The sequence below is a fragment of the Atractosteus spatula genome, chromosome 2, assembly GCF_055471065.1.
Source record: "Atractosteus spatula isolate fAtrSpa1 chromosome 2, fAtrSpa1.hap1, whole genome shotgun sequence".
NCBI lineage: Eukaryota > Metazoa > Chordata > Actinopteri > Semionotiformes > Lepisosteidae > Atractosteus > Atractosteus spatula.
Window position 1 is genome coordinate 45,768,763 of NC_142707.1, and position 27,482 is coordinate 45,796,244.

At 39.7% G+C, this 27,482-nt stretch overlaps 1 protein-coding gene across 1 annotated transcript in view; it reads left to right on the top strand.

The window, feature by feature from the left end:
- Window positions 1-1,057: 1,057 nt before the first annotated feature.
- ccdc162 (coiled-coil domain containing 162) overlaps window positions 1,058-27,482 on the top strand; it is a 63,165-nt gene continuing 36,740 nt past the window's right edge. The window contains exons 1-22 of the mRNA XM_088906135.1: window positions 1,058-1,194; window positions 2,090-2,162; window positions 5,085-5,195; window positions 6,909-7,022; window positions 12,006-12,200; window positions 13,025-13,178; window positions 14,193-14,279; window positions 14,793-14,944; window positions 15,491-15,643; window positions 16,039-16,140; window positions 17,318-17,476; window positions 18,050-18,150; window positions 19,762-19,897; window positions 20,406-20,609; window positions 21,549-21,741; window positions 22,272-22,390; window positions 22,911-23,111; window positions 23,892-24,013; window positions 24,293-24,521; window positions 24,895-25,097; window positions 25,338-25,493; window positions 26,648-26,741. Coding sequence (XP_088762261.1) covers window positions 1,058-1,194; window positions 2,090-2,162; window positions 5,085-5,195; window positions 6,909-7,022; window positions 12,006-12,200; window positions 13,025-13,178; window positions 14,193-14,279; window positions 14,793-14,944; window positions 15,491-15,643; window positions 16,039-16,140; window positions 17,318-17,476; window positions 18,050-18,150; window positions 19,762-19,897; window positions 20,406-20,609; window positions 21,549-21,741; window positions 22,272-22,390; window positions 22,911-23,111; window positions 23,892-24,013; window positions 24,293-24,521; window positions 24,895-25,097; window positions 25,338-25,493; window positions 26,648-26,741 — 3,195 coding nt within the window. The remainder of the gene's footprint in view (window positions 1,195-2,089; window positions 2,163-5,084; window positions 5,196-6,908; window positions 7,023-12,005; window positions 12,201-13,024; window positions 13,179-14,192; window positions 14,280-14,792; window positions 14,945-15,490; window positions 15,644-16,038; window positions 16,141-17,317; window positions 17,477-18,049; window positions 18,151-19,761; window positions 19,898-20,405; window positions 20,610-21,548; window positions 21,742-22,271; window positions 22,391-22,910; window positions 23,112-23,891; window positions 24,014-24,292; window positions 24,522-24,894; window positions 25,098-25,337; window positions 25,494-26,647; window positions 26,742-27,482) is intronic.

The following is a 27,482-nucleotide window of genomic DNA, read 5'->3' on the forward strand; positions in this document are numbered from 1 at the left end:
TTAACTTATTTTACCCAGAAAAGTATTTTGTTTGAATATCCAATATCCAAGTATAGATTTAAAATATTTATAAATATGTTATTATTCATGTACAATGCTTTCCGGAATTTTTTAGACCTTTGCACAGTTTGAGCGTGGTAAATTTGAGAGTTAATAACTGAGAGGTACCCAGACACTGCCTGGACAAGCCTGTCTCTTCTAAGTGAGTAGTCAGGTGAGCAGGAAACTGGTTAGGCATGCCACCAGGAGGCCAATGGCAACTTTTAAAGAGTTTTAAAGAGTTCAGTGGCTGAGATGGGAGAAAATGCCCATGAGGCAGCTACATCCCTGTCACTCCACAAAGGAAGTGTATAGAAAGAAAACAAAACATATGAAATCCTGCATGAGGAAGTGAAGTTTGCATCAAAGTACTCTAGTGATACTGCATACAAGTGACAAAAAGGTTTTGTGGTCAAACAAGACAAAACTGGAACTTTTTTTTTGCTCTGGCACAAACCCAGCATAGTGGGTCAATTATTCACCACTATCCCCTGGTAGTAGCAGCATTATAGTATACAGGTAGTTCTTCAGAGGCCGAAATCTTCTGGTCACTGTTTTTTAAAATCTTTCCAAGATTGCAATTGTAACACAGGGAATAGAATTGCACGCAGTTCTCTGTATAGGTTAGTACTATTGTATTGCTGCTGTGTTATCAAACACAGTCAAATTTCTGGTAAAATTTAATGAATGTGTGCATAGAATCCCAAGAGGTAATATTAACATCAACCAGGAGGTGCACTGCAGAGATTATGTAAAACAAACACAATGGAAATGTGGAAATCATTTAGATGTGCATTTAGGACTGAAAACAGGAAGCATTTTTGTACACAATGGTTTATGTGTGACTGGAACAAGCTCCCGAGCCCTGTTCTTACAGATTCCATGTAATCATTCAAGAAGCAGCAGGATGAGATGAGAAATCTATCCACAACCCAATGGCGTCCTCTCATTTGTAACCTCTAATCATTCCTCTGAACTGACCTCCACCTTCTTTACTCTGTCTGCTTGGTTAACAGACATGGCAGTGGTTTATAAAGTCTCCTCAACAGAGAGATTGCAGCTAATGGAACGAGAGCTGTCATCTCAGCTGTCCGCTCTGAAAACAGAGATAGAAGAGAATGGGGTTTTACAAGGGACACCAGCAAAGTCATACAGGTAACACAGGGATGAACAGTCATCAGTATAGCTGCACCATACATGGAAAACATCATAAAGATATTTTGTCATCTTTATAGATTACATTCTTTAAATACAGTATAAGTACTTACCAATTGTAGTATATATTTTTTTATCTTTGTATATTTAACTTGGCATTGAATTTTAATAAAGGGTAGATATTTTATGCTCTGAGTTTTAGTTCAGTAAATTCTTGTTTTTGTTCCTTGCCATTAATTGCAGAGTGTTTCATTTAAATAAAATGCCTAAGAATGCATTCTTCTTTTCTACGTTTTGATTCTTGTCTTTACCATGCTACTTCATTGTGCACTGTGTCCTTGCAGGAGGCTGTAAACATTAGTGATGACACACAGTGTTGCAAATTAGAGGGAAATGAGCATTCTTGTATCTTAGCTGTATTTCCTCCTAAATTTAACGAGTCGCATTTAAGTCAGTCAAGTACTTCTTATTCAGCAAGAGAGTACCACTGTAAAAGTGTTTTTCTATTTTTTTTCTAGTAGAGGAAACAAATGCACTGTGATGTATTTCCCACTAACTTCTGTTATTAGGTTTTGTGAAATAGTATCAGTGAACCTGTGGGTGTCACTAGAATCTTTTGAATAGTTTTTGTTATGCTCTTCTTCTTGTGATATATTGAACCAAATAAGAATTGTATGCAAAATTTTAAGAGAATTTAAAGTAGAGATGTATGAGTCATTGTAATTAGCAATGTTTGTGATACAAACGGCTGTCATTATGTCATGTTGTATCTTGTTAAATGCAGGTGGGCTGAGAAAGGGTTTACTGAAGGTAAAACTGTAGGTTTCTGATTGAGGTGAGAAATGTAGGAGAGCAAAAATGAATAAATTTCTAACACCCTCCTTTTCTGTGTCAGCTCTGTACATATTCCAAAGGACATGTCCTACTTCAGACAAGAGAGAGAGCTGGTGCTGAGACGAGCCTTACAGGTAATGAGTAAAATGAGGAATGTGAAAAACACATTAACCTACTGTACGAGGTCAAAATCGACAGGAGAGGACATTTTTAACACAGTAGTCTCTTTGAAGTCTTAACATCAGTTCATCTAGCAGTTCACAAGCCTAGCCATGAAGTGTGAACCTTTACCCACACTGGTCTGGTTTCCTTCTGGATCAGGGGAAGAGCACTTGAGTTGAATTAAAGAGCACATTCCATATTAGATACGCTGAAGTATTAGACTTCAGGTTGTGGTCTTAATTTAATTCTTTCTGGAGTTAACCAGTGCTTGGCATTTGGGTCACTTCTTTTATCTCTTTGCCCACTTTCCAGATTCTCTTATTTCTTCTCATGGTCCCTTCACACATATAACATTTTTTTCTTCTGCCTCTCGTGCTGTCTGGAGATTTAGTCTAATTTTAAGAATTCATCCTTTCATAACAGCCTTCTCTACGAAGCTTCCAGTTCATGATGCAGTTGTTCTTTACAGATTACATAACTGCAGCTTGTCACGCCCTCTGCAGCCAGAGGGCGCTCCTTCTCTGTCCTGTCCCTAGTTTCCTGCCTGCTGTTCTTCCGGTCCCTCTCTTTCCCTTGGGCTATATATTTCCGTCTCTTGCACTCTGTCCTGGCTCAGCATTGACGTTCGGGTGTCCTGAGACCTGCCTAGCACCAGGTCGCCCCACGTCCGCTACCTGAGGGCATTGGTTTCTATACGGCATTCCTGAACTCTCTGCACTAACGAGCCCGGGCCTTTTTCCCATCTCGCCGCTACGCCTATGGGTCTTTTTCCGCTCTCCTGCTTCCCACGGTTAGTCCCTTTGGACGCCCGTGACAGAATGCTGAGCCTTTTTTTTTCGACCCCGCGAGCGGCGCCTTTTGTTTTTCCGCAGTTTTTTCTTGTTCTCTGGGCTTTTTTTTTTCTCAGTTCCTCTATTCTAATCGCTGGATATCTCTCCGAGCATCTGTGTCTGTGAGCGGGTTTTCGTACCTGACTCTCCTCAGGTTGTTCATTCCGATATCAGTGATTGAATGTTGAGCTGGCTTTCCTATTCTTATTGCTGGATATCACTCCGAGCTTCTGTGTCTGGAGCGGGTTTTCGTGCCTGGCTCTTCCTGGTCTTGCTCTCTCCGATATCAGTGATAGAATGGTAAGCTTTCTGCCGTTCCTCCATTCTTATTGCTGGATATCACTCCGAGCTTCTGTGTCTGGAGCGGGTTTTCGTGCCTGGCTCTTCCTGGTCTTCCTCTCTCCGATATCAGCGTTAGAACGTGAACGTGCCTATTGCCCAGTCTGCGGTATTTTTCCCCGGGGTTTTTGTGGTTTTTTCATGTTTTTGCCTTTTGTTTTGATTTTTTTCTTCCTGGTTTCCCCTCCTTTTTTGTCCCTCCTGCTCCCTGTGACTCGGAACTTTGGTTCCTACCTGTTTTTGGTTCCTATCTGTTTTTTTGTGGTTTGTCTCCCTGGTCTTTCCCAGGTTTTTCTCTGTTGTGTTTGTGCTTGTGTACTTTTTTGTTTTAAGTCTCCGGAGCTCTACTCGACCCCCCCTTCCTCCACCCAATAAAGGTTTTTACCCTGGAGGAGGAGGTAGCTCTCAGCCGTGGACTCCCGGAGGTTTCCTTTCAGTTAAATGAGGTTTTTCCTCCCCCCAGTGCTGTGCAGCTCATTTATTTGTATGGGCGTCAGGAGCCGCCCATGAAGAGGGGGGTACTGTCACGCCCTCTGCAGCCAGAGGGCGCTCCTTCTCTGTCCTGTCCCTAGTTTCCTGCCTGCTGTCCTTCTGGCCCCTCTCTTTCCCTTGGGCTATATATTTCCGGGTCTTGCACTCTGTCCTGGCTCAGCATTGACGTTTGGATGTCCTGAGACCCGCCTAGCACCAGGTCGCCCCACGTCCGCTACCTGAGGGCATTGGTTTCTATACGGCATTCCTGAACTCTCTGCACTAACGAGCCCGGGCCTTTTTCCCGTCTCGCCGCTACGCCTATGGGTCTTTTTCCGCTCTCCTGCTGCCCTCGGGTAGTCCCTTTGGACGTCCGTGACACAGCTGCCTACAAGCTGGTCTCGCTGCCCCTGTGCAAAATATCTAAAACATTGCTGCTAGTGTTGTATTCTTTCTGCTTCATTATTTCAGTATACCCTTATCTTGGACTCTCCATTATTTCAATCTGTTTGCTTGCATCAGGGTAAATTAATAGTATTACATCCTGCCTAGTGTTTACCTCACCCCTTTCTCTGTTGCCCCCACTACCTAGTCTTTAGCACTTGTGTCGTGAAACGACAATTACTTGTACCTCTTTGATCAACTTTTGGCACCTACACAAAACTCATCTTTTCATCTTTTTTGGATTCCTACAGTACACCCTGTCTGCCTTGAAATTTAAAATTTGTTATCAACACAACATTTCTTGTCATCACCTTCTTGTATCACATACTGTACTTACAAGATATCACATACTTACAAGATTACAACATCACATACTTGATTTCATTTTTGTAACGTGAAGTGTTAAAACTCTTTTTTAGACTTTTTCTTTTTTATTGAATCAAATCTCTTATTCAGCATATTATCCATTGACTACCTCGTATAATATGTTTTAGATTTCAATGGTTATGATTCGGTAGTTTCATTTTTGTCTTCCAGTTGAAAAGCTCCTTACAAAAGATAAGTTGCAGTTACTTAAGATGTAACTTCAAATTATTATTGACACACAGCTGAAGGCAGGGCTGTAAATATTTTGACATCCAATTTCCCCAGCTAAATCTGATGTGCTATTAGAAGAATTATGTAAGTTCAAAAGTTAAATCATTGCTGATGTTTTCCGATGTTCTTTCGAAAGGAGTTACCATGAAATTAAGCAACGCAGGTGTATATTTGCCGTGCTTATCCACTAAGGACACAAGGTGGGTGTTGCAGGTAGTGACCGCCAGACCTGTCTTGGCGCAGGCGGATGCAATGCAGAGGGAGCTGGAGAGCTGCCTGAGCCGGGAGTACACTCCAGAGAGCCTTCCCCTGCTGCTGCACCAGGTACCCAGAGCCCACTGAGTGCAGACGGAAACAACCCGCACTGAGCTCAGAGCTGTTCCCATACCATTTATCCTGAAATACATCCCAGATCGTCACTGATTTCTGCCCTTTTAGTCAATTAGTCATCCTTGAATTTATCCCAGGGGATCCCAAAGTATTTGCATCTGGGAGAAACCCCATTTCATCTACCATTGAAGCCCCTGGGTGATGTACAGCTTGCCTGAAATACAGAAACCGGGTTGGTGAGGAGAGAAATTGATTCAATAATTGCTCTTTAGTTCAGCAGTTTGATTTAAGGGGGAACTATCTGTAGGCCGAACCTAGAGTGAAGTTTAGCTAGGACACCAGGGTAAACACCCCTACTTCTATGAACATGCCATGGGATCTTTTCATGACCAAGTAGCCAAGACAACCACTATGAAATATTGGTTATTCACTGCTGTACCTTCAGCTTGATTTGGGGAGATGCATGTACACTTTTATGGCCTGTTTATCCCCGCGGCTTTGCAGGACACCAAGGACATGCTTTCAAAGTCCATTCACTCCAAACCTTCCCCTTGGTACTAAGTCTGATTTGCTCATTGAATTCATGTTGTCTGCTGGCTTCCATTGTCATCTTTTGATGGAAGATTTTCTTAACAATGAGGATGCTTAAGATATTAATGGACTGCATAAAGTATGATACACTAAATAGCGTAGAAAAACATTTTTTACTCCAGTAGATGGCGCTGTTTGTCAATCCCGGCATAAAACTTTAAAAGTAATTGCAAAATATTCTAATTGCCACCATAGTGGACATAATGTATAAGTCTACACCTTTTACATACAGGTAGTTGACAACAATTGTAACACCTGTCTAAATGATGAACCCCAAGTTTGTTGAAGCAAAGGCTTCCTCACAGGTGTATCTCAAGCTTTAAGTCAATTCAATTTATTTTTATACAGCGCCTTTCACAACAAGGTTGCCGCAAGGCGCTTAACGATGCAAGAAACCATAAATTTTGTGAATACAGAACAGAAAAGACCTGAAGACAACGGAGGAGAGGAACCAAAAACTCCTTAGTAAGGAGAAAAAAAAACCTCTAGGAGTCCAAGGTCAACTGGCTGCTCAACCTCTTTGCGCATGTTTACATTATATACTTAGAAAAAAAGTCACAAAATAACATCCTGGTATGTTTAGAGTCATGTATAAAAATGCTGGATAGACCTAATGTCTATATTTATGGCTAGAATGATTGAAGGAAGAGACCTCAGTGATTTTGTAAGAGGGGTGATTACAGTGATACTTTTGGCAAGTGCTTCGTGACCAAGACAGCTCAACATGCTGATGTTTTGTGAGCAGAGGTGTTTAAGGTGATGTCAGTATGGAGATCCAAAAGGAAAAATATAATCGGCAAACAGCAATAGTGGATCCTTTGCCCACTGTGGAACTGTTTCCCACTGTGGGAGTGCATCCTTCAGGATCACAATATCTGTGCATTAATTCCAAATGCAAGGCAAAGCTAGTGAACATAGTCTTGATATGTAATCATCATAATCTATTGACTCCTGATTTGTGGGTGTTGAATTTGTGCTGTTGGTGGCTAAAGTTGACAAGGTAATCTTAGATGACCAAACCTGAACCTGCTATTAATGCATCTTACATATGTGTATCAGTAAGTGGGGGACTGGTCATTGTTTTCTCATTGTCTAAAAATATGATAATATTTTTAGTTTTACACAGACCGCAGCTACCAGCTGGCACAGTGTAAATACCAGTACATGCTGCGATGGAGGAGGTTCTGTCGACACTCCAGCATCATTGAACAGCTGTATCCTCTGTATAAGGTGGGCTTGAAAGAGGTTCTTTTTTTTACACATGGAGACAGTTTCTTACCTAGAAGCTTTACTAATACATCTACACAAAACAAGGTCTTTAAACATTTTTTCTTTGCAACACAACAAAGCTCAATAACATTGACTTGTGGACGTGTATTGCTATCTACCACCAGGAACTATAATAGTATATATAAATGCATAAAGTTTTTAGAGTGGGAAGAAATAATTATCAGAAAAGATGGGGATTGTCCTTGAGATTTTTTTTAAGAAAAGAAAATTATAACTAAATTTCTTCTTTGAGTATTATGCTCCCCTCATATATAGAAATGTTCTCTGTCAGGATCAAAAAGCACATATTACATACTATATGGGATGGGATATACATATATATGGGATATAACATCTTATTTCCATATTTCCATATTCCAATACCATGGTTAGATTAAAGACTAACTAATACTAGTGTTCAGTAATTAGTTGCAAAAGCAATTGGTCCACCATCTAATACAGAGGTAAAGATTAGAGGTAAAGTAAATGTTAATTGTGCTACTGGATTTGGAAGTGTTCATTGACTTCAGCTGTGTAAATGCCTTGAAATTATTAAAAATCTTCAGATTCAAAAAGTGAAGTAATACATGAGTCTATCAAGAGTCTTGATAGAAGAGGCTTGTAAGAATCATTCATTAAAACACAACACCGAGTGCTAAGTCTTTGTAATGTACTTTTCACATTACTATGTTAAATCTGAAAAGAAATGAATCACTAACTGTACATCTGCGACAAGATATTATGAAGAAAATGTCAAAATTGTAGCAGGTGCACTGAAATTTTACTGATGTATTCTGAAACTCCCAGGCTGGTAGCATGTCTGGCCACTGCAGAAAGTGCTACAAGCCATAGATCTGTGATGCGTGCTTGGCACCAGCCTGCAGATGCTGTTGTGGGATTGTATACCATTTCTCTCGAGCCTGCAAAAGCATAGAGCCTGCACAAGCATGTGCCTGTTCACTGGTCTCTGAGCCCTAGATGGCACATACCATCCCCTCATATCCCATAATTAGACACACCACTAGACAAAAGTGTGGTTTCAGAATTTTGATTTTCATCATTTTTGACAGCCGCGCGAGTAAGCAAAAACGTCAAAATTGGTTGAAATTTGTTGTTCGAGGAAACAACAAAAGAACACATTTCCTGCACTGCAAATACATCCTAAAGCATGGCAGATGCATTAGAAAATGCCTGTGTGTTGTTGCAACACTAACCCTAACCCTACCTCGGACACTTTTGGAACAAATTTGCAAATCCCTGCTTTAGAAAACTGTGTTTAAAGAAGTCTACAAAAGACTCCCAATCAGTCAGAATTATGTCAAGTACCAGTTAACAGGTATTTTCAATGCATCTAGTATGAATGGGTTTCAATTTTGTGGTATTGCTTTTTTTTTCAACCTGCTTCTGAAATGACGTATAAAATATGCAATTATTGACTAGTTTTCATGTGAGCATGACAGTTACCAGAATAGTTTGGCTAAAGTTTTCATTTCCTTTAGTTTTAAACATAGAAAAGAAGAAAGTTTAGCATGTAGAAAGTAAAGTTTCAGAATTTTTAGGTATGGCTGGATATTATAGAAGTTTTTGTAAAAACTTTTCAACTGTAGTGAACCCACTGACTAGTTTACTTAGCCCGAACAAAACATTTGCCTGGTTCGAAGAATGTCAGCATGCATTTGAGAATGTGAAAGCTCTTTTGTGTAGTACTTCTGTACTTGCTGCCCCCCTGACTTCTCTTTGCCATTTAAATTGGAGGTTGATGCAAGCGCTGTGGGAGCAGGTGCAGTATTGTTATAAGAGGATAAGAATGGATTGGACCATCCAGTGTGTTACTTTTCAAAAAAGTTTAATAAACATCAGTTAAATTACTCGACAATTGAGAAAGAAGCTTTGGCGTTACTACTCGCTTTACAATATTTTGAAGTTTATGTAGGTTCTAGCCACCTACCTGTAAGTGTTTACACTGACCATAACCTTTTGGTGTTTCTGCGCCGTATGTATAATCAAAATCAGCGACTGATGCGCTGGTCGTTGATTATCCAGAACTATAATCTGGAAATTCTCCACAAGAGAGGGGCAGAAAATGTGTTAGCTGATGCCCTTTCTAGAATCTAAAGAAGATTTGTTTTCTTTGTGTTTTTCTTCTTTGTCCAAACATTAGATGTTTGTTTTTATGGGTGGGGATGTTACATCCCAGTGTGTGGTCTGTGTGTGTTTCTTTTATGTTCCACACTGCTGACCCTTGATTGTTCTCCCTCCCCCATTGGCTCACCATTACACCACTGTTTCAGTATGATGTCATCATCAATTAGCTCTCAGCCAATCAGAACACATCTTATTCAGCATATAACATGGAGGTTTTCTGAAGGAAGAGGCCTTTTGTTTGACTTCGGTCCCATTTGGTTTTGGTTATCGCTTCGCTTCGCTTCGCTTCGCTTCGCTTCTGGCTATTTGCTTCGGCCTCGTTGGTTTGTTGTTTTGCTTTGTGTGTGTGTGTATTTTTGTATTGCTTCGGCTTTGTTGTTTTGTTGGTTTTCTGTTAGTTTCTTTGTACTTTCGTTTGTTTGTGTGTTCATCCTTGTTTTGTCATTACCTTGCCATAACGTGTCACATGTTCAACTTTTGTGTTCTTTTGTACCCTGTTCCTGTTGCTTACTCTCATTTTCCCTTATTTGTATTCCTGGTTCACTTGTGTTTTTGTGTGAACTTTTATGTATAAGGTTAGTTTAGGTTGTTGGGTACACTTTACACACTTAGTTGATTTTGTATTAGTACACTAGTTTAGTACGGGTGAGTGCCAGTTGTCTTGTATGGTTTTGGGTAGTCAGTGCAGGTTAGCTAGGGTATTGAAGATGCCGAAGACCGTGTGTTTCGGGTTTTCTTTTGTAGTCAGATTAGCTTTCCCTCACTGTCCTAGCCAGCTCCATTTTGTTTATTTTCTTTTCTTTGGCACCACTCTAGTTCCTTACCCTTGTTATCACGCATCCCAGTCCCTCACCAAAACCCACCTGCTTCCAAAAGAATGATCCTAAATGTTACACCCCTTTACCCCTACACACTTGGGGTCGTAACACCGTCACTTTTCACAGCCGCGCGGCTTACCAAAAACGTCAAAATTGGTCCAAATTTGTTTTTCGAGGAAACAACAAAACAACACCTTTCCTGCACTACAAATGCATCCTAAAACATGGCAGACGCATTAGAAAATGCCTGGGTGTTGTTGCAACACTAACTTTTGATTAGTGTTGTGTATCTTGGACCCTACCTCGGACACTTTTGGAAGAAATTTCCAAATCCCTGCTTTAGAACACTGTTTAAAGAAGTCAACAAAAGACTCCCATTCCGTCACAATTATGTCTAGTACCTGTTAACAGATATTTTCAATGCATCTAGTGTGAATGGGTTTCAATTTTGTGGCATTGCTTTTTTTTCAACCTGCTTCTGAAATGATGTATAAAATATGCAATTATTGACTAGTTTTCATGTGAGCATGACAGTTACCAGTAAACTTTGGCTAAAGTTGTCATTTCATTTAGTTTTAAACACAGAAAAGAAGAAAGTTTAGCATGTAGAAAGTGTGGTTTCAGAATTTTGATTTTCCGTCATTTTTGACAGCTGCGTGGCTTAGCAAAAACGTCAAAATGATCGAAATTTGTTTTTCGAGGAGACAACAAAACGACACCTTTCCTGCACTGCAAATACATCCTAAAGCATGGCAGATGCATTAGAAAATGCCTGGGTGTTGTTGCAACACTAACCCTAACCCTCCCTCGGACACTTCTGGAACACTTTTGCAAATCCCTGCTTTAGAAAACTGTGTTCAAAGAAGTCCACAAATGACTCCCAATCAGTCAGATTTATGTCACGTACCAGTTAACAGGTATTTTCAATGCATCTAGTGTGAATGGGTTTCAATTTTGTGGCATTGCTTTTTTTTCAACCTGCTTCTGAAATGACGTATAAAATACGCAATCATGGACTAGTTTTCATGTGAGCATGACAGTTACCAGTATAGTTTGGCTAAAGTTGTCATTTCCTTTAGTTTTAAACACAGAAAAGAAGAATGTTTAGCATGTAGAAAGTGTAGTTTCAGAATTTTGACTTTCCGTCATTTTCGACAGCCGCGCGGCTTAGCAAAAACGTCAAAATTGGTCGAAATTTGTTTTTCGAGGAGACAACAAAACGACAACTTTCCTGCACTTGAAATACATCCTAAAGCATGGCAGATGCATTAGAAAATGCCTGGGTGTTGTTGCAACACTAACCCTAACCCTACCTCGGACACTTTTGGAAGAAATTTGCATATCCCTGCTTTAGAAAACTGTGTTTAAAGAAGTCAACAAAAGACTGCCAATTAGTCAAAATCATGTCAAGTACCAGTTAAAAAGCATTTTCAATCCAGTACATCTGTGACATTTCAAGGGCACTGGACCCTGTGTTTCTGTCTGGCCTATAAATGCTAGTTTAGCCACTGCCTGACAGTTGGAATGCTGATGTATGTGTTATTGCGTCCTGTTGTTTTCTGATGTAGTGGATTCTGGAAGGGCAAAAATGATCACAGAGTTGGAGCTTCACCTTTAACTTGGTGAGGAGACATGACTTGTGGTTTTCAAAGCATTTGCTGTACAGAGCTGAATTCATTGTACATTGCCAATCATGGATAGATAGTGTTTTAACGCATAGTAATGTCTTCTCAAGGTAGCATTCCAGTTTCCAAAATGCTGATTGTACAAAGTAGGGATAATGTTGCTTAAATGCCCTAGGCATTAATGCGCTGGGTTATTGTCTTCTCTCCTGGCTTGTACACTTGATCATATTATTAGTTCTATATAATGTAAACAGAAACAGACACTTTTGCTTAGATCAGTTGTGAGGGTGCACGTGCTCCTTCAGTAAGTCTAATTTTTATTTTGAGTGATGTTTGGTTCAATGCGTTATTCCCAGAAACAGGTAAGCCGCTTGATGGGCGAGTATGAGGATGCTGTGCAGAGGTCCCGGAGACTGTCTGTATCCAGGGAACGAGTTTTGACAGGTAGTGGAAATCCCATCAATGCTGTCACTCCGGAAGACATAGTTATCTACCTGCAGTGGCTGGTGTGTCACCTCCACTCACTCAAGACCATTCACAGTTACCTCCAGGTAAGAAGGCACTGCTTGCCCAAGTCTGACTTTGGGACAATATTATCTTAGCCTCTCCCTATTTGGAATAAAGCTTTCAATCCTAGCATCTCATGTATAGTAGTTATAACCTGTGGAGAAGCCATGTCTAAGGTAGGAATGTAGTGAAACTATAGCTTTCAGTTCCAAAACACTATGTTATTACATGTTATGTTACTATGACACTATAATGGCAAACAATTGCATCAGACTTACTGCTTTCATAAAAATCTTAGATACTCCAGCATATTTAATCAGATTTGGCATTGTTTATTAATTTCATAACTGCTTTCAACTTCTCGAACTGGAGAGGAGGGAACGTGATTACCCATCTTGTCCTCCTAAATGTTAGAGTCAGCAGCATTATTTACATCAATCACAGCGGACCATAGTGTTTTTTCCAAGTGATAAGGCTTTATTGAGCAGGTCAAAGCAGGTCAGCAGGTCAAAGATACTGCTATACATCAGAATGGTTCAAAATAAGAGGAGAGCCATTTGGCATATTTGTTTTTTTCTGTAGATAATTGGTCCACTGATTTCATCTTGTGCAGTATGAGTCACAGTCAAGTTTATTGAGCTAATGACACCTGCTCTATAGGGCTCAACCTGTCTTCTGGCTAGTGTTATTTTTGATTGAAGTACACCACAGCCTAGGTTATGTTATTTCACGTTTCTTTGTTAAATTTTGTAAAACTATATGTACTGTGGTGCTTTCAGTCACTCTGTTAAAAAGGTACTATTCGTCTCCAAAAAAGCTTTTCTTTTTCCCCTGGAATAAATTAATGTTGCGTGGTCAAAAATCTTAGGTGCTGCAGTATGTGCCTGTGTCTGAGAGGGAGAGGGATTCACAGAGAGGGGTTGTTCCCATAGACACAGCCAGCCTCCGTGACTCCATGTCGTCTTTCTCAAGACTGTCAGCTTGGCCAAACACAGCTCAGTCTAGGCACTGCACCTCTGCAGGTAACATCAGCTAATTCATACCTTCAAAAGCATCAGTGCACTGTGTTAAATTCTAACAGGAGCTGTTCTAAATCTGTCACAGTTTTTTGTCATCCTAATTATTGGATTGTCTTGTTTGTCAGGGTTCACGCAGTATTCACTAAACCTGCAACATTCAGAGGTCCTCTGCATTATGAGTTACACGTATAGCATGCTTATTGGATGCTTTTGTGATCATAAGTGGCCTTTGGTGAACTAAGAGGTTAATTCGGTTAGTTATAACCACAGGATTATTTCAATGAATTAACCAACTAAAAAAACATGATAAGCTATTTTTATTACGATGGTTATAATAGGCGTTAAAGATATTATTCAGGGAGATTGCAACCAGACTCTAATGTCAGTTTTCTTACAGTCTTTGCTGTGGTACAAAGTTATGTAACCATTACAGGAAATTATACTCTTAATATCCAAGGATAAACATTAACAACAGAGAGTTGCTTTTCGAAGATACTCTTCCAACCAAAGTGCTGCTCTTACCAACGTATTCCTGTACCTTACAATAAGATTCACTTTGTGTATTGATTTGTAATCCATCCATTTCACTATCTCCCCACAGCCCCACTGTGGTACAAACCACAGCTTACTGTCTTCATAACTGCTTCGTCCAATTCATGGTTGCAGGGGAGCCGGAGCCTATCCCAGCAAGCATTGGGAGCAAGGCAGGATTCACCCTGGGCGGGACACCAGGCCATTGAAGAGCAGATAGACACAGACACATGACTACAGCTAATTTACCTACCAGCGTTTTTAGATTGTAGAAGGAAATCGGAGCACCTGGAGAAAAAACATGCTAACACAGTGAGAACATGCAAACCGCAATGCAGATAGTACCCCAGGTCAGGGAATAGCACCCAGGGCCACATTGTTGCGAGACGACAATGCTAACCACTGCTCCCTCTCTTTGTAGTCATGATTGTGAAATTGCATGTTTCCAACCTGACTGTTAAAGGGCAATGAAATGTTGTTTGCTAGGGAAATCTCCATCTCCCCCGTCATATCACAGTGGGTCTCTCTTGATGTCTTTCGTTAGTATGCCTTCTACTGGAACAAGTTCAGAAGGTAGGATACTTCTGTAAATCCTGTTCTTTGTGATTTGTTTCTGGTTGCATTTATACTGCAAGTTCTACATTTTATTACCTTTTTGTTACTCTGAGTCTGAAATGATTAGTGAAGTTCATTTACTTTTATTGGCTGCTATAAATGTTACTTTCTCCATAACTTATTGACATTGCTGAAGTTATTTAAAGGCTGAACAAGGTATGAATTCACAATACTTTATATTATTCAAAGGTTATGGTTTTTATATTGCATTTTAAAAAACTTTAATTATTTCATCTATCAGCTTTTAAACAAGACCTTTCAAATAAAATATGGACTTTTCTTAATTAAATTATATGATTCCTTAGCATGATCACTATTAATAAATCTTATCTTTTATCGATGTGTTGCATAGGCCTCTTCAGTTTATTGATGGCAAATAAACTTGATTTTTTAAGTGTGTCAAATGCATATGTGCAACAGAAGTGGGCGGTGGGGGACAGTTGAACTAAGCAGTGATTGTGGTTTGTGTAGGATTTTTCAGTGAGCACATGGAGCTCCCCACCCACAGAAAGAGATTGGAAGAGTTTGAATCACAGCTTCAGCAAATGATATCCCACTTCAACATTGACTACAACACAAAGGACATCAAAAACACTGCAAATGAGATGGAATTGTTTTCAATGGTAATTCATAGTCTCCACAGGTGCTACCTATGTTTTGAAAACCTCAGAACACACTAGAAAAGAAGTCTGATATCTTACCAACCTTAACAAGTCTGAATATTTTTTTAATTAAATGTAGTTAGTATTCTAAACATAATAGCTGCCAGTGCTGTTTCCACAATGAAGAAAAAAGATTCACAAGGTACCACAAATTTGTCTACCACAAATCGACTATAAATCATGTCAGTGCCCAATCAGAAAAATATCTTGAGTGATCCAGTTAAACATTTAAGTTAGACATTGTCCCATAGCAGACATTAGGTACTGTTTGGCCATATTTGACAAGATACAGTGTTATATAGAATATTCCTAATAAACTAGGTGTCTGCCTGCTGGAATGACTCTCCACAGAAAGCAGATAGTCTCCTTCAAAGATCAAAGATCTCACAGACTTTCAAAGAAAGTTGTGTCTTTCTGTCTGAACATTAAACTGTAGTATCATAAAAATATGTCAGAAAGGTTTCTGGTATTTGTTAATCACTGATGTTATTTTTTTTATCTCCATAGGTCTTGCGTGAATTCCGGACTGTATTCAAAATGCAAGAGACAATGAAGACTTTTCCAGTGTACAATGCCACAGATACAGGAACAGAGCACTGGGGAAAGAAGAAGCCAAGCATGGCTCTGAAGAAGGAGGCCACCTGGATTCCATTCATTCGGGTAAATATTCCAATCATTTCTCCTGCTGTTTAGGAAATGTGTCTAGGAACTAAAAATCTGAATTTTTAAGTTTGGAAAATTTGTTTTGAAAAAGGATTGAATACAAGGCAATTCCCTGTACACACAATTTTTGTAATTTGATAGCTAGATATAAATATACCCCATCCAGATGTTTTTAATTCTTGTCTTTGTGTTACTATAATTTTCCACCTGTGCTATTATAACACCCCGCAGCTAAATACTGAATGACTCCACATGTGGAGCTTTTTTCTAAGGTGTAGTTTATTTTCCACAAATAATTGGTCTGAATTCCCTTGAATATGTCCAGGCTACTTCGCCTACCAGCAGTGTCTAAATTGTTTGTCACTATGATTGTATTTAATATTCCACAACAGGTAAAACCCAAACAAGATCCTTGGCAACAAAAACAGGCTGCAAAACTAAAGAAACACAGATCTCTTGATGAGCTCCTCAGAATGCATTGCAGATTTTTACAGGTAAGACATCAGCACAAGGCTACATCCTCCCTCATATAGCTCTCACTGCGTTACCCTGCTGTGTATTTATTGCACTGTTATACATATTACCATTGGAACATATTCACCTTTGGATTGTGTGCTGAAGATTTATAAAGCCAGGGATGAATTGTATAAACACATCAAAAGTAAGTACCTCAATATATTACAAAATCTATGGCAATGTGAAATGTAGGGAACTGGCCATTCCCAAATTGTGAACATACTCGCCCAAGTGAAGGTTGAGCTCTGCGATCATGAGTCTGAACACGACTCTCCTATGTAACGATTTCGTGTCTAAGGACCCTATGCAGAATTCTATGAACATAAATTTTCTTGTAGACGCAAATCCAAATTCGTGAGTCCAAACTCCAGGCCAGGGTCAAAAGGCAGAAAAATCCATAATAATCAAATCGAGAACCAAGAGACGTAGTCAGAAAACAAGCCAAGGTCGGAATCCATAAAACTAGGGGGTCTTGCAGAGAAACACAAGAACAATGTAGCTCTGGCTAGGAAAAACCTAATACTGAGCAAGGAGTGGTGTGCCAGGCTGGTGGTGTGGTGTGCCAGGTGGGAGACTGTGTGTCTGATGATTTAATTAGAGACTGCACTGGAATGTGAAGGGGTTGATTGAGGGCGATGTGTCCTCCGGGGTGTGACGCGAAAGACATAACATCCTAGCAGCGGGGTACAGTCGAGGGATTAGCCAGGATACACAGTCTCAGGCCTCGGCAGTACAGTGACCCTGGCGAGTTCCTGGGTGCTGGCACACTTGTAGATTGGGGTGCAGTTAGTAAGAGACATGCCTCTCATCCACCTGGAGCTGAATCTCCACTATAGGGCTGTATTACCTCTGACACCTTAGAAGAAGAAGGTGAACAAGTTGGAGGAGTTTGCCTACACTTCCTCATTCTCCCTTTGTGAGGTTGCAGGGTGGTTTATAACAGTGAAATGACACTTGAAAAACATGCATTTGGTCTTTTCAAATTAGTTGATACAGATGTGTACAAGAAAATTAACTGGAAGTAAATGTTAAAAACAAATGTAGGACTAGAAAATCAAAAATGTCACCTTCAGAGGATAACAATTTCACAATAAATCATACATAGATATAAATTATGTTTTTGAGCCCAAAGTAACTTGCATATTTGGAAATAAGGTTTCAGATCCAAACCGGGTCATGGACTCCCTAAAGGAACACGCAGCCTGTATTTCTGATCCAGAGCCAATACAACCCATCTCAGTGACATCACATCCATTTGGACAAAATACCGATCAAATATGGGAGAAGATATATAGCACCTCAAATTTGTTTCAGGTAAAGCAACCTCATTCTTTTTTCACAAACCAAATGCACAAAAAGATCTGATTTAGAAAATAGCAATGCTATAGCCAGGATGTTATCCCCCATTATAATCTTTGATTATGACTAAATGTTTATTCATATTAGTGGCAGTAGGAATTATTCTAGATTTTTACTATAGTATCACTAGGGAGCCCAACTCGTATCTGTCACGCCCTCTGCAGCCAGAGGGCGCTCCTTCTCTGTTCTGTCTCTCATTTCTGGTTCTTTGCTGTCCTTCCGGTGTTTCTCTCTCCCTGGGCTATATATTTACGGGTCTTTCATTCTGCCGGCGCTCAGCATTGACGCTTGGATATCCTGAAACCCACCTAGCACCAGGTCACCCCACATCCGCTACCTGAGGGCATAGGTTTCTATACGGCATTTCCTGAACAGCTGAGCCCGGGCTAACCCCCGTCTTGCCGCTACGCATAGGGTCTTTTTGCTCTCCTGCCATTCCATGGTTCGTCCTTCCGACACCCGTGACAGTATCTCCCTGAAGTTTCCAGTTCTCTATGAAAATAAAGTTTCAACAATATTTCATAACAGGAGCCTAACCCTGAAGAAAAAAGTTCATCTACAGATGGTAGGGAATCGGAGAAACCTAATCTGAACAAAAGACCTGGCTCTCACAAGAAGAAAAATGAGAAGTAAGATTCAAGTGATTTGAACCTAATACTTAAAGCAAAAGCAATACTCATAGCACCGAAATCACATTGTATTAATGTTTTCTGCAATTTTCCTTACAGCAAATGCCATGTCAAGGGCATATCCGCGTTAGGGAATTACTATATTTGGCCTATTGAGGGTAGAACAGTGTATTGGTTAATAGAAATTAAGCATCCTATCTACCAATACTGCTTCTTTTTATATAATGTAATATGTAGCCTTTTCCCATTGCTGCCTGAGTCATGTTGTTGACATCTTCCTTATTGAGCATCTGAGTAATAGTAATTCAGTTTACAAGCAATTTGTTACAGACTGCAGAAGTTAGAAGTAATGTGTAATCCATCAATTTTTATTTCATTGCCACTACAAAGAATCTGTTACAAGGAATTCATTACCAGTAAATTAGTAAATAATCCATTGCAAGTATTCGGATTACAAGTAATCTATCACAGTTAAAAGTAGTCTGGTCACAAGTAAGTGGGTCACAAGCAATCCAGTTGAAGCATGTTATTGCCTTCTTCTTTAGTGAACACCTGAGTGATAGTAACCTAGTTTACATGAAAATCTGGTTTTAAAATAATTAATCTGAATTACAAGCAATCTGATAGTATTATAAGTAATTTTCCATCTGCTACAAATTACCCGGAGTACAGATTATGCACAGTATGCGTTACACTAATCAATATGATACAATATTCTGTTACAGCTACATACTGTATAACCCATTGCGGATACAAATAATCTGTTACTGTTACACATTAATTCCACTACAAACTGTTTAAAAGAATCCATTGACAATTGATTGGATTATACATAGTCAGTTAGAAATCAGATTCCAAATAATATGTTTAAGATACAAGTTACTTGTAATTTGTAAATGTACAGTATTAAGTAATCTGCTACAAGTATTATTTTGTAGCAATAGTCAGATTACAGGCAATCTGTAAAGTTACAGTACAAGTAACTGTAACTATAAACTGTAACTAAAGTATTTTAATTCATTATGATTTAATTCATTTAATTGATTACAGTTAGAAGTAAATTTCAATAAATCACTGTTATAAGTACTACATACAGTATTACAAAGCAAGCAATCCTTTCCTGTCACAAGAAAATTGAAAAATTTTGCAAGGAATCTGAAATCTGTTGCAAGACATCTATGACAAGTAATCTGTGACAGTTACAAGCAATGAAAGCAATGATAACCACTGTGCCACTGTAGCTCTGAATTATTTTTTTTGTTTGTTTTGACCAATCTAATACAGTACATTTCTCAGTTTTAAATGATTGTAAATTCCTGCTGGACCTAAGTCAGACATCTAACTATTTAGTAATCAGCTGTTCCCATTTCCCTTAGCCAAGTCACTGCCAGGAAATGTTGTGTCAGGTCTTATTTTCGATTTTCATGAAACTATTAGGAATTCCAATTTTTAACTGGTGGTTATTTCTACAAGATTATTTAAATCTTGAAAATCCTCTTAAATATTACACCTTATTTTTTTAAAAGCAGTGTGATTATCCACAACATTGCAAAAATAAAGACCTCTGCAATTATTTATATTTCGCTGATGTCTTATGTTGCAATTTGCCAGCTATAGCTACATGGAGACCATGCAACTGCTAGGGCTGGATGATGGCCAGGAGGAGGGTGGTAAAGACCCAGTCATGACAAAGGGAGCGTACCTGTCCTTCCTCTACCTGCGCCACCTGAGGATCAGAGAGCTGCAGGTGAATCAGTGTTCTTGTGTATCTCTCAAGTCAACAGAACACAGTATGTGTCAGAGGTGACTCCCAGTCGCACAAATTATAATGTTTGGCAATTTAATTTAGCCTTTTTTATTTTACTGGAAGAATACAGGCTGTTTTGTTTCATGTCCATGAAGTTGGCTCCAAATGAGGATATTATGCAGTCATTTTGGACAGATTTGTTTTTAGAAATTCCAGCACTGCTAGTCTTCAATTTTGGCATGTTTTAATTTATTGATGCAACCAATAATTAATATACTCTTCATATTTTTTTGCCTAAACCAACTTTCAGTTATATTTTAAGGGTGCACATAAATTTAGAATTGACTTCATCTTTCAGCCCTCATCATTATTTTACATGAATATCTGGAGATCTGTTTTTTAAAAAATATTTGGACAAAAAGGTAGAACTTGGATGGTCCAGTGAACAGCAGATTCAGACTAGGTGTGTTGGGTGAGTTTTATGTCTTGCTGATTGGCCCTGCTTCAGCGCACATGCCTGGGGGTCCTGAACTACATGCGCTCTGTGGAGAGGACCTTAGCCTTTGACACAGCAGGCCTCAGCCTGGATGGGGAGAAGCTGAGCAGCAGTGCGGAGGAATCAAGCTGGATGAGTGCTGCCAGAGGGGATACTGGCTCCCCAGATAGACTGGGCAATCACTACTGGGTCCACAGCAGTCCTGCTGACTACAAGGTGACAAGTCACTATTCTGTTTCTTTCACTAATGCAAGTATGATCAATCAACAAGGTTGAGACCATGTGTTGGCTGTCACATATGGCTGTATGTGTAATAATGCTTGAAAGAAAATGTACGTGAAAGGCATAGGAACTGAAATGTCTGACAGGAAAAACCCACTAAGAGCCTTTCTAAAGCATTGACAACTTACTGTCTCAGTCATACATGCAAGGACAAAAATATCTCTAACCAGTATTCTGCGTGGATTGCAATTTAAAAAATGTATATCTTGTAAGCCGACAAAGTGGAGTACAACCGCAGGTACAGTAGCTCTTGTTCATTTCAAGTACGTGACATGCATACAAGGAAAAATGATCAAGTTCAATAAAAGCTTTGCTGTTTCCTATGAATTATCCTTTTGAACACTGTAAGAACAGTTCCTATTAGGTGCCTTTTTAATAATACAGATACAGTATCAATTCATGCAAACTATTCTTTCTTTGCATTTTTTTAATCGATAGTAGTTGTTCTATTTATTTGGAACCACCAGTTGTTAATCAGCTTGGTTTTACCTAAACTAAAACTGCAGTACCACATCAGCAAGAAGAGTAGGAAGCCTGCACACCTTTTCCTTGAAAAGCTTTCCGTTTTCAAGTCATCTGGTATTTTTCTCACCCTCACTCTGCATAAGTAACAGTTTGGATTACAAGAGCAGTGCAGCCGGTACTCATTGCTCTGCCCGATGAAATCCATCTCCTTCCCAGTGGCTGGTGGCCGTTTGGGTGCTATCTCTTGAGGACTCCTATCAATATAGTTTGACCATAACACGTGTTATAATCTTCAGTGACTCAAAAAAGAGAAGAAAAGAGTCCTTGAATTTCAGTTACCAGGATTTTTTATGATATTTTTCAGAAAATGCCTTTGAAAACAGCCATTGTGCTTTACTCTGTCTAAAGGTACACTGTGCAAAGTTCATGGAGTTTCCAGACGTTGAAAATTACAATGATTTCTACAGCACAGAAGATAACTCCATTCACACACAGGACCACCGGGGGTTGTATATAATGTACGATGTGGCTCTGAAAGACCTGAAAGAACTGGAAAACACACTGCTCCTTGTGGCTTCTCACTACATTGGGAAAGACAGAGGTGAGGCAAAACCTTCAAAATATTTGTATTTACTGCAATCCTTGTCAACTTGGATAGCTCTCTTCAAACACTGGTGTGATTAAATCAGTACTGTTCAATGGCTAATTGTCTGACAGCGTTACCTGGTTGCACTGATAACTTGATCTCCCCATATGGTAAAAACACAGGACGAGGCTGTCAATGAGCTGTTGCAAATGGCAAGGCATTGTTTTCACTTTTAAAGATTGCATTTGCAGCCAAGTTGTGTTTTAATTTGTAACAATTTTATGTATTCACTTGAAAGCAGGGTGTGATAAGGTACCATGATAAGGTACCATCCAAGGTACCATGTTTTTCTTAGTGTTGACTCCAATTCTAAACACAGACTTACAGTAACACAAGCTCTTGCCTTATTCATATGGCTATCATTGTGAACTTTGTGGTTCTAATCCCATAAGAAGCACAGAAGGGCTCTTAGGTTACGTTTTTTAAAGATACCTGCTTTGTGTGTCTACAAAGAAACGAGACGTTTCAAAAAATATTTCCATCAGGGAGGCCCCAATCTGCAGAAACAGACCTACAGTACTTGGCACGTGTGGATGTGGATCGCTTTGAAGTCTTGCTTGACCTGTGGACGTGTGAAGCGACCTTTCTGAAAAGCAAACAGCAGGTAAATATATATCAGTGCATTTCAGTACGCAGATAATACCAGGTCTGAGTTGATGTTCTAAAGCTGTTGTATAATTTGCCCCATTAAAATTTTAGCTGAGGCTGCCCTCAATGTGGTTCATCTCTGCTGATAGCCTTTAATGAAGGATTTTAATAGGATGGGGAGCTGAAGTCCACTTTTCAGTGTTGACACTCCTGAGCTTATTTGTCAGCTGCTTAGTTCCTGGAAACAGATTTTCCCAGTTAAGTAATTAAGAACTTGGACAAAGCACCTAGGTTGCCCTAAAACAAATTGAATTTGGATACATCCACAGCAAAGAACAATGATTCTTTTAGTAAAATTATCCAGTATTTGCCTAGTGTTTATGTAACTGCTTGCAGTATTATAATGTTGTACTTCATCATATTCTATGTTTTGTTTCTCACTTGTAAGTAAATATTCCATTAACATTCCCTTACAAGTGGTGGTGTGATTTGTGCATCTATTCTGGATTATTTATGTGCCCGTTTTCCTTCTGTAGCTTCTTGACTGCTATTTTGAGGCCTACCAGCACGTGATGGAGGCAGGAGAGCGGTTTGCAGTGGCCCAGGTTATAACAGACATCTTGCACCAGCAGCCGCGGCTCGATCTGGAGGCTGAATACTTCGTCTCTTCCTACAAGGAGGAGCTTATCTGCCTGCAGAGCCGACAGCAGCTCATTAGGCAGATACTCAGCAAACAGGTAGGCTCTTCTTCATGATGTGTGGTAACTTTCTCTCTAAATCTTAATTGAATCATAAAATTCCTTCTTATGACAAAGGTTTTAAGTGCAGATTTGAGCTCTTTTATGTATGGCTTGCTTATGATAAAGACCTGTCCTGCAGAGGAAAATCAGTCTAAGTCAACGTTACCCTACAGCCGAGACTCGACATCTGTGAGTACGTATAACGTGCAGATTCGCTTATTCGTGATTTGGTCTGGCTGGCCGGTGGGACCTTGTTTGGAACTAGAGCAGAGAGGGATGAAACCCAGCTATAGATTGTTAACTGCAACTTTTAGATTAGCTGCACAACAGATTGGAATCATTAAACAAATCTACACTGTAGCTAGTGAATGAGCCTCTCCCAGCCCCCTCCTCAAGTGCCCACTACCCAACATCAGCATCTCAATGTGGCCTTGTCTTTATATCGTAACAGACACTCCAGGTTCTGTGTCAGCAGCGTGGGGAGTGATGACTTTACAGGTTCTCTGACATTGCAGCAGGTGTGCTTATCATGTTGGCAGAGAGAGAATGTGCAGGCTGAACGCATAGGAGGGACTCATGTAGTCAACATCGTAGTTGTCCTTCTTCTTAATTCAGTGTTTTTCTTTGTCTGTTATTACAGATTATCAGCATTTTTCATGATTAGCTATTACATTACAGTTATGTAAATTTGACAAAGTACTGCTTATTTTCTAGACATTCCAAACAAATTCAAGAATGTTTCAAACTCTTTATCTTGCTTTATATTTGAAATTTCAGATAGATGAACAACGTCAGTATCTGCAGAGAATTTGGAGAGACGGGCAGAAAGGAACTGCAGATGAATATGGACTGCCACCAAACTACATCCCCAAGCAGCTGGTTTCCATCAATAATAGCTGGTAAGTCAAGAGTCCTACGTGATAAAGTTCAAGTAGAAGTTTCTGCAAAATCAGTATTTAAAAGGCTAACATGGATCAACATGGTTCCTTATTTTTTTCAGAATGTACACTGCACTAATAATGTGCATATGGTTGTAAACCTTATTTCTCTGTTCCCTATTTCCGTTTAAACAGATGTTTGTTGATTTTACATTACAATGCATTAATAATACAATGTACAGAGTTGGCATTAATTTCAGTAAAACCTGTTGCATAACCTCTATGTGTTCTGTGTTGAAGCCCAGCCCTGAAGAATGTTTTTTTGCTGGAGTTCCACCCATCCCTTAGTCTGGCCTCTGAAGTTCACCAGGCTGTGAGCCAGGCCTACACAGAGATGTGCCAGCTATACAGGCCCAGGACTGTTGGTCAGAGTGTGGCCCTGGAGCAGAGACTCTTGCAGCAGGCCCTGGAGAAATGGCAAGCCCTGGAATCTCCTGGGAGCTGCTACAGTTCACAGATCCAGAAAGATGTGGGTTCTTCTCTATAAACACTAAACATATAATATTGCAGGAAGACCACAAGTGAGTTTTAGAATTGTGGTTTTCACTTTCAGATCATTTTTAGAGGATGTATTTTGTTGATTTTTTCTTATTTTGTGGAGTCTCTTTATTGTGAATTGGAAAACAGTAAAAAAAAAATCAATTTCGTCAATCTAATTCAAAGATGTCAATTATTTCAATGCAGCCTTTTTCGATGCACCAGGAAAATATAATGGGCTTCACTGTTAACTCTTCTGTTTTTACCTGTTTTTGCTGAGAATTTTAATTCTATACTATTCCTTTTAATTTAGCTTGTGGTCATGGTTGGACCAGTCAAAACCTCATTCCTTTTTCTCTTTCCAGTTATTTTCAGATGTGTGTTTTGAAGATCCATTCTTTGTTCGAGACATTGGTTTCTCAGTGATCCAGACGGCTCAGGAGGAAGAGAAGAAACAGGGCAAAGAGAGACAGGAGTTTGTTGTGGAGACATTTTGTAGACTGTTGGAGTTGGTCACAATCCGCCATCGCTTAATGGAGTCCGCCTCAGAGACTGCGCAGCTTTCCCAGTTGAGATGCTTTCCATGTACAGTACAATGTGCTTTGCCAAAGGAAGTTATAAGAGCTTTGGAAAAGGCTTTGTCAGGGAATCTGAATTCTGAGATAAAGTTTACCCAGCAGAGGTTTTGCTTAATGTTACTGTTATCACAATGGTCTTCAAGAACTTTTAATGATTTATAAACGTCAGAAATTTGCAATGTAAAAGATGTTTCATAACACCTTTGACACCATTGCCTTTGACTCCCTAGGCTGTACAAGAGCTTTGCTGAAGAGATGGGTTTTGGTGAGTTCCACTTGTACCTGCGGCCGGTGCAGTTTGAGTTTGCAGTGCTGAAGGAGAAGGCCGAGCAGCCACCCCCACTCTTCATCACGGCTCTGTTGCAGGATGACAGCAGTGTGGACAGGTATCTGACGTCATGGGAGGAGGGATGGAGGTGCATCCTTTGCATTGCGCTGAAGGGCACAAGGCTGGACTGCACCCTGGATGGGAAGCCCAACGCATGGCGCACACACACAGACAAATTACAGACATGACGTAGACAGTACACTATGTCTGAGAGGGGGGTGGAAACCAGAGCACCTGGAGAAAACCTACGGAGAACATCCATGTTCTTACCAGTACAGGATTGTGGGGAAGCCAGAGCTTGGCCCAGCAAGCATCAGGTGCAACGTAAGACATACTCTGGATGGGACACCAATCCATCGCAGGGCACACACAGACAAAAGACAGACACACACTCACACCAGAGCCAGTTTTCTCAGAAAACCAGTTAACCAGGAAATCAGAGGACCTGGTGAAAACTCACATGAACACAGGGAGAACACACAAACTCCACACAGACCCAGATGTGAACCCAGGGCCCCACTGCTGCAAGGCAGCAAAGCTAGCTGCTGTGCCACCATCTCAACCTCAAGGAGCACATGCAAAATTCAGATAGACGCTACCCAAGAATGGATTAGGGGTATTTTGTATTAAAAAAAGTTTTAATACATTTATTTTATAATAAAAGCTTTTTATTAAAACATCAAAAGACGTTCGGATAATAACTTAATACATACCTTATGTTTTTTTTTGCTTATTTGCTTTTTTGGGACAAATTTGAGATTAACTTGGAAAACAATATTCATATTATTTCTTTATAATGTGCAATATACAAGATAAAATTCCACATCGTCAAACATTTTAAAAAATCACTCATAATTGTACCATTCTGAATGGTCAAATGCTTTGGTCTTTAATGCTTTGGTCAGATGCTTTGGTAAAAAAAAACAAAATTACTTATACTTGGACATTTCCATTTTCTTTCTTCAGATTTCTGTTGTGGAAATGTAAGACCAATAACTGTGTAATGACATTTTATACATATAATAGAATATGTGACTATATTTTATTGCAATGTAATGACATTGTTGTGGCTATGTACATCTGCAGAGATTAATTTAGGTGTCTTAGTAGGGTTGAAGGTGCTGAGTTCTGGCTGTATAAATATTTTGAAAAGTATACATCATCCAGACCTCTTTTTCAGAAACAAGTTCTTTCTTGCCTGAACTCTTGCAGGTATTCTCCATCCACTCTGCTCCTGGGGATCCAGGAGCTTGATGAGAAACAGATTGGGAAGTTCAGCTTTCGGACTGAAGAAGCTGTTGTACAAGTAATCTGGAAAAATACTTACATGAATTCCATGTTTGCTCTCCCTTCACCCTCTTTTAAAATGCCCAGTAAATAAAATAGTATGATTCCCCTTCCCAGAGTTTGCATAGCAAATTTCTTTTTGAGCTGGTTAAATAAACTTGTCCTTTTAAAAGCATCACACAAATAGCCATATGTTTGCACCTGACTGCTAGTGGTGTAGAGAAATGCTGCCCATCCTCACCGGTTAGCTACAGTATATTCACTGTTGACATGATTTGAACATTTCAACCTTCAATAATTCCATAGTTACTTTTCCCAACCACATGACATGTTTACAAGGCTATTCTTTCTAATAATAAAAAATATTGTAAGCAACACATCATCTCTAAAGTGGTTTTAAACTCTTGCTGTCTGCATTTTTGTTTCACAGTTATAACAGGGGCACAGCTATTTCTGAATCTCATTCGGTCTTAAATGGAGTTTATATAACAAAATTTCGAGAGGGATGACAATAACCACGCTCAATCATTCCCAGCCGTCAGTAATTAGCAATCACTTCCTTCATCCTTCCACCAACTCTATAAATACCAATGCGATATCTCTCTCCTTTGCGTGCGACTTTTGCATCCCACCTCCACCCCAATTCCACCTCTGCAGCGACCCCTTGGTTACACTGCGGGAGGGTCCTGGCCTCCCTGTCCTATGGCCAGGAGGTCGGCCCTCAGCCAAGCAGGTTAAGCCAAATATCTGCTCCATAATA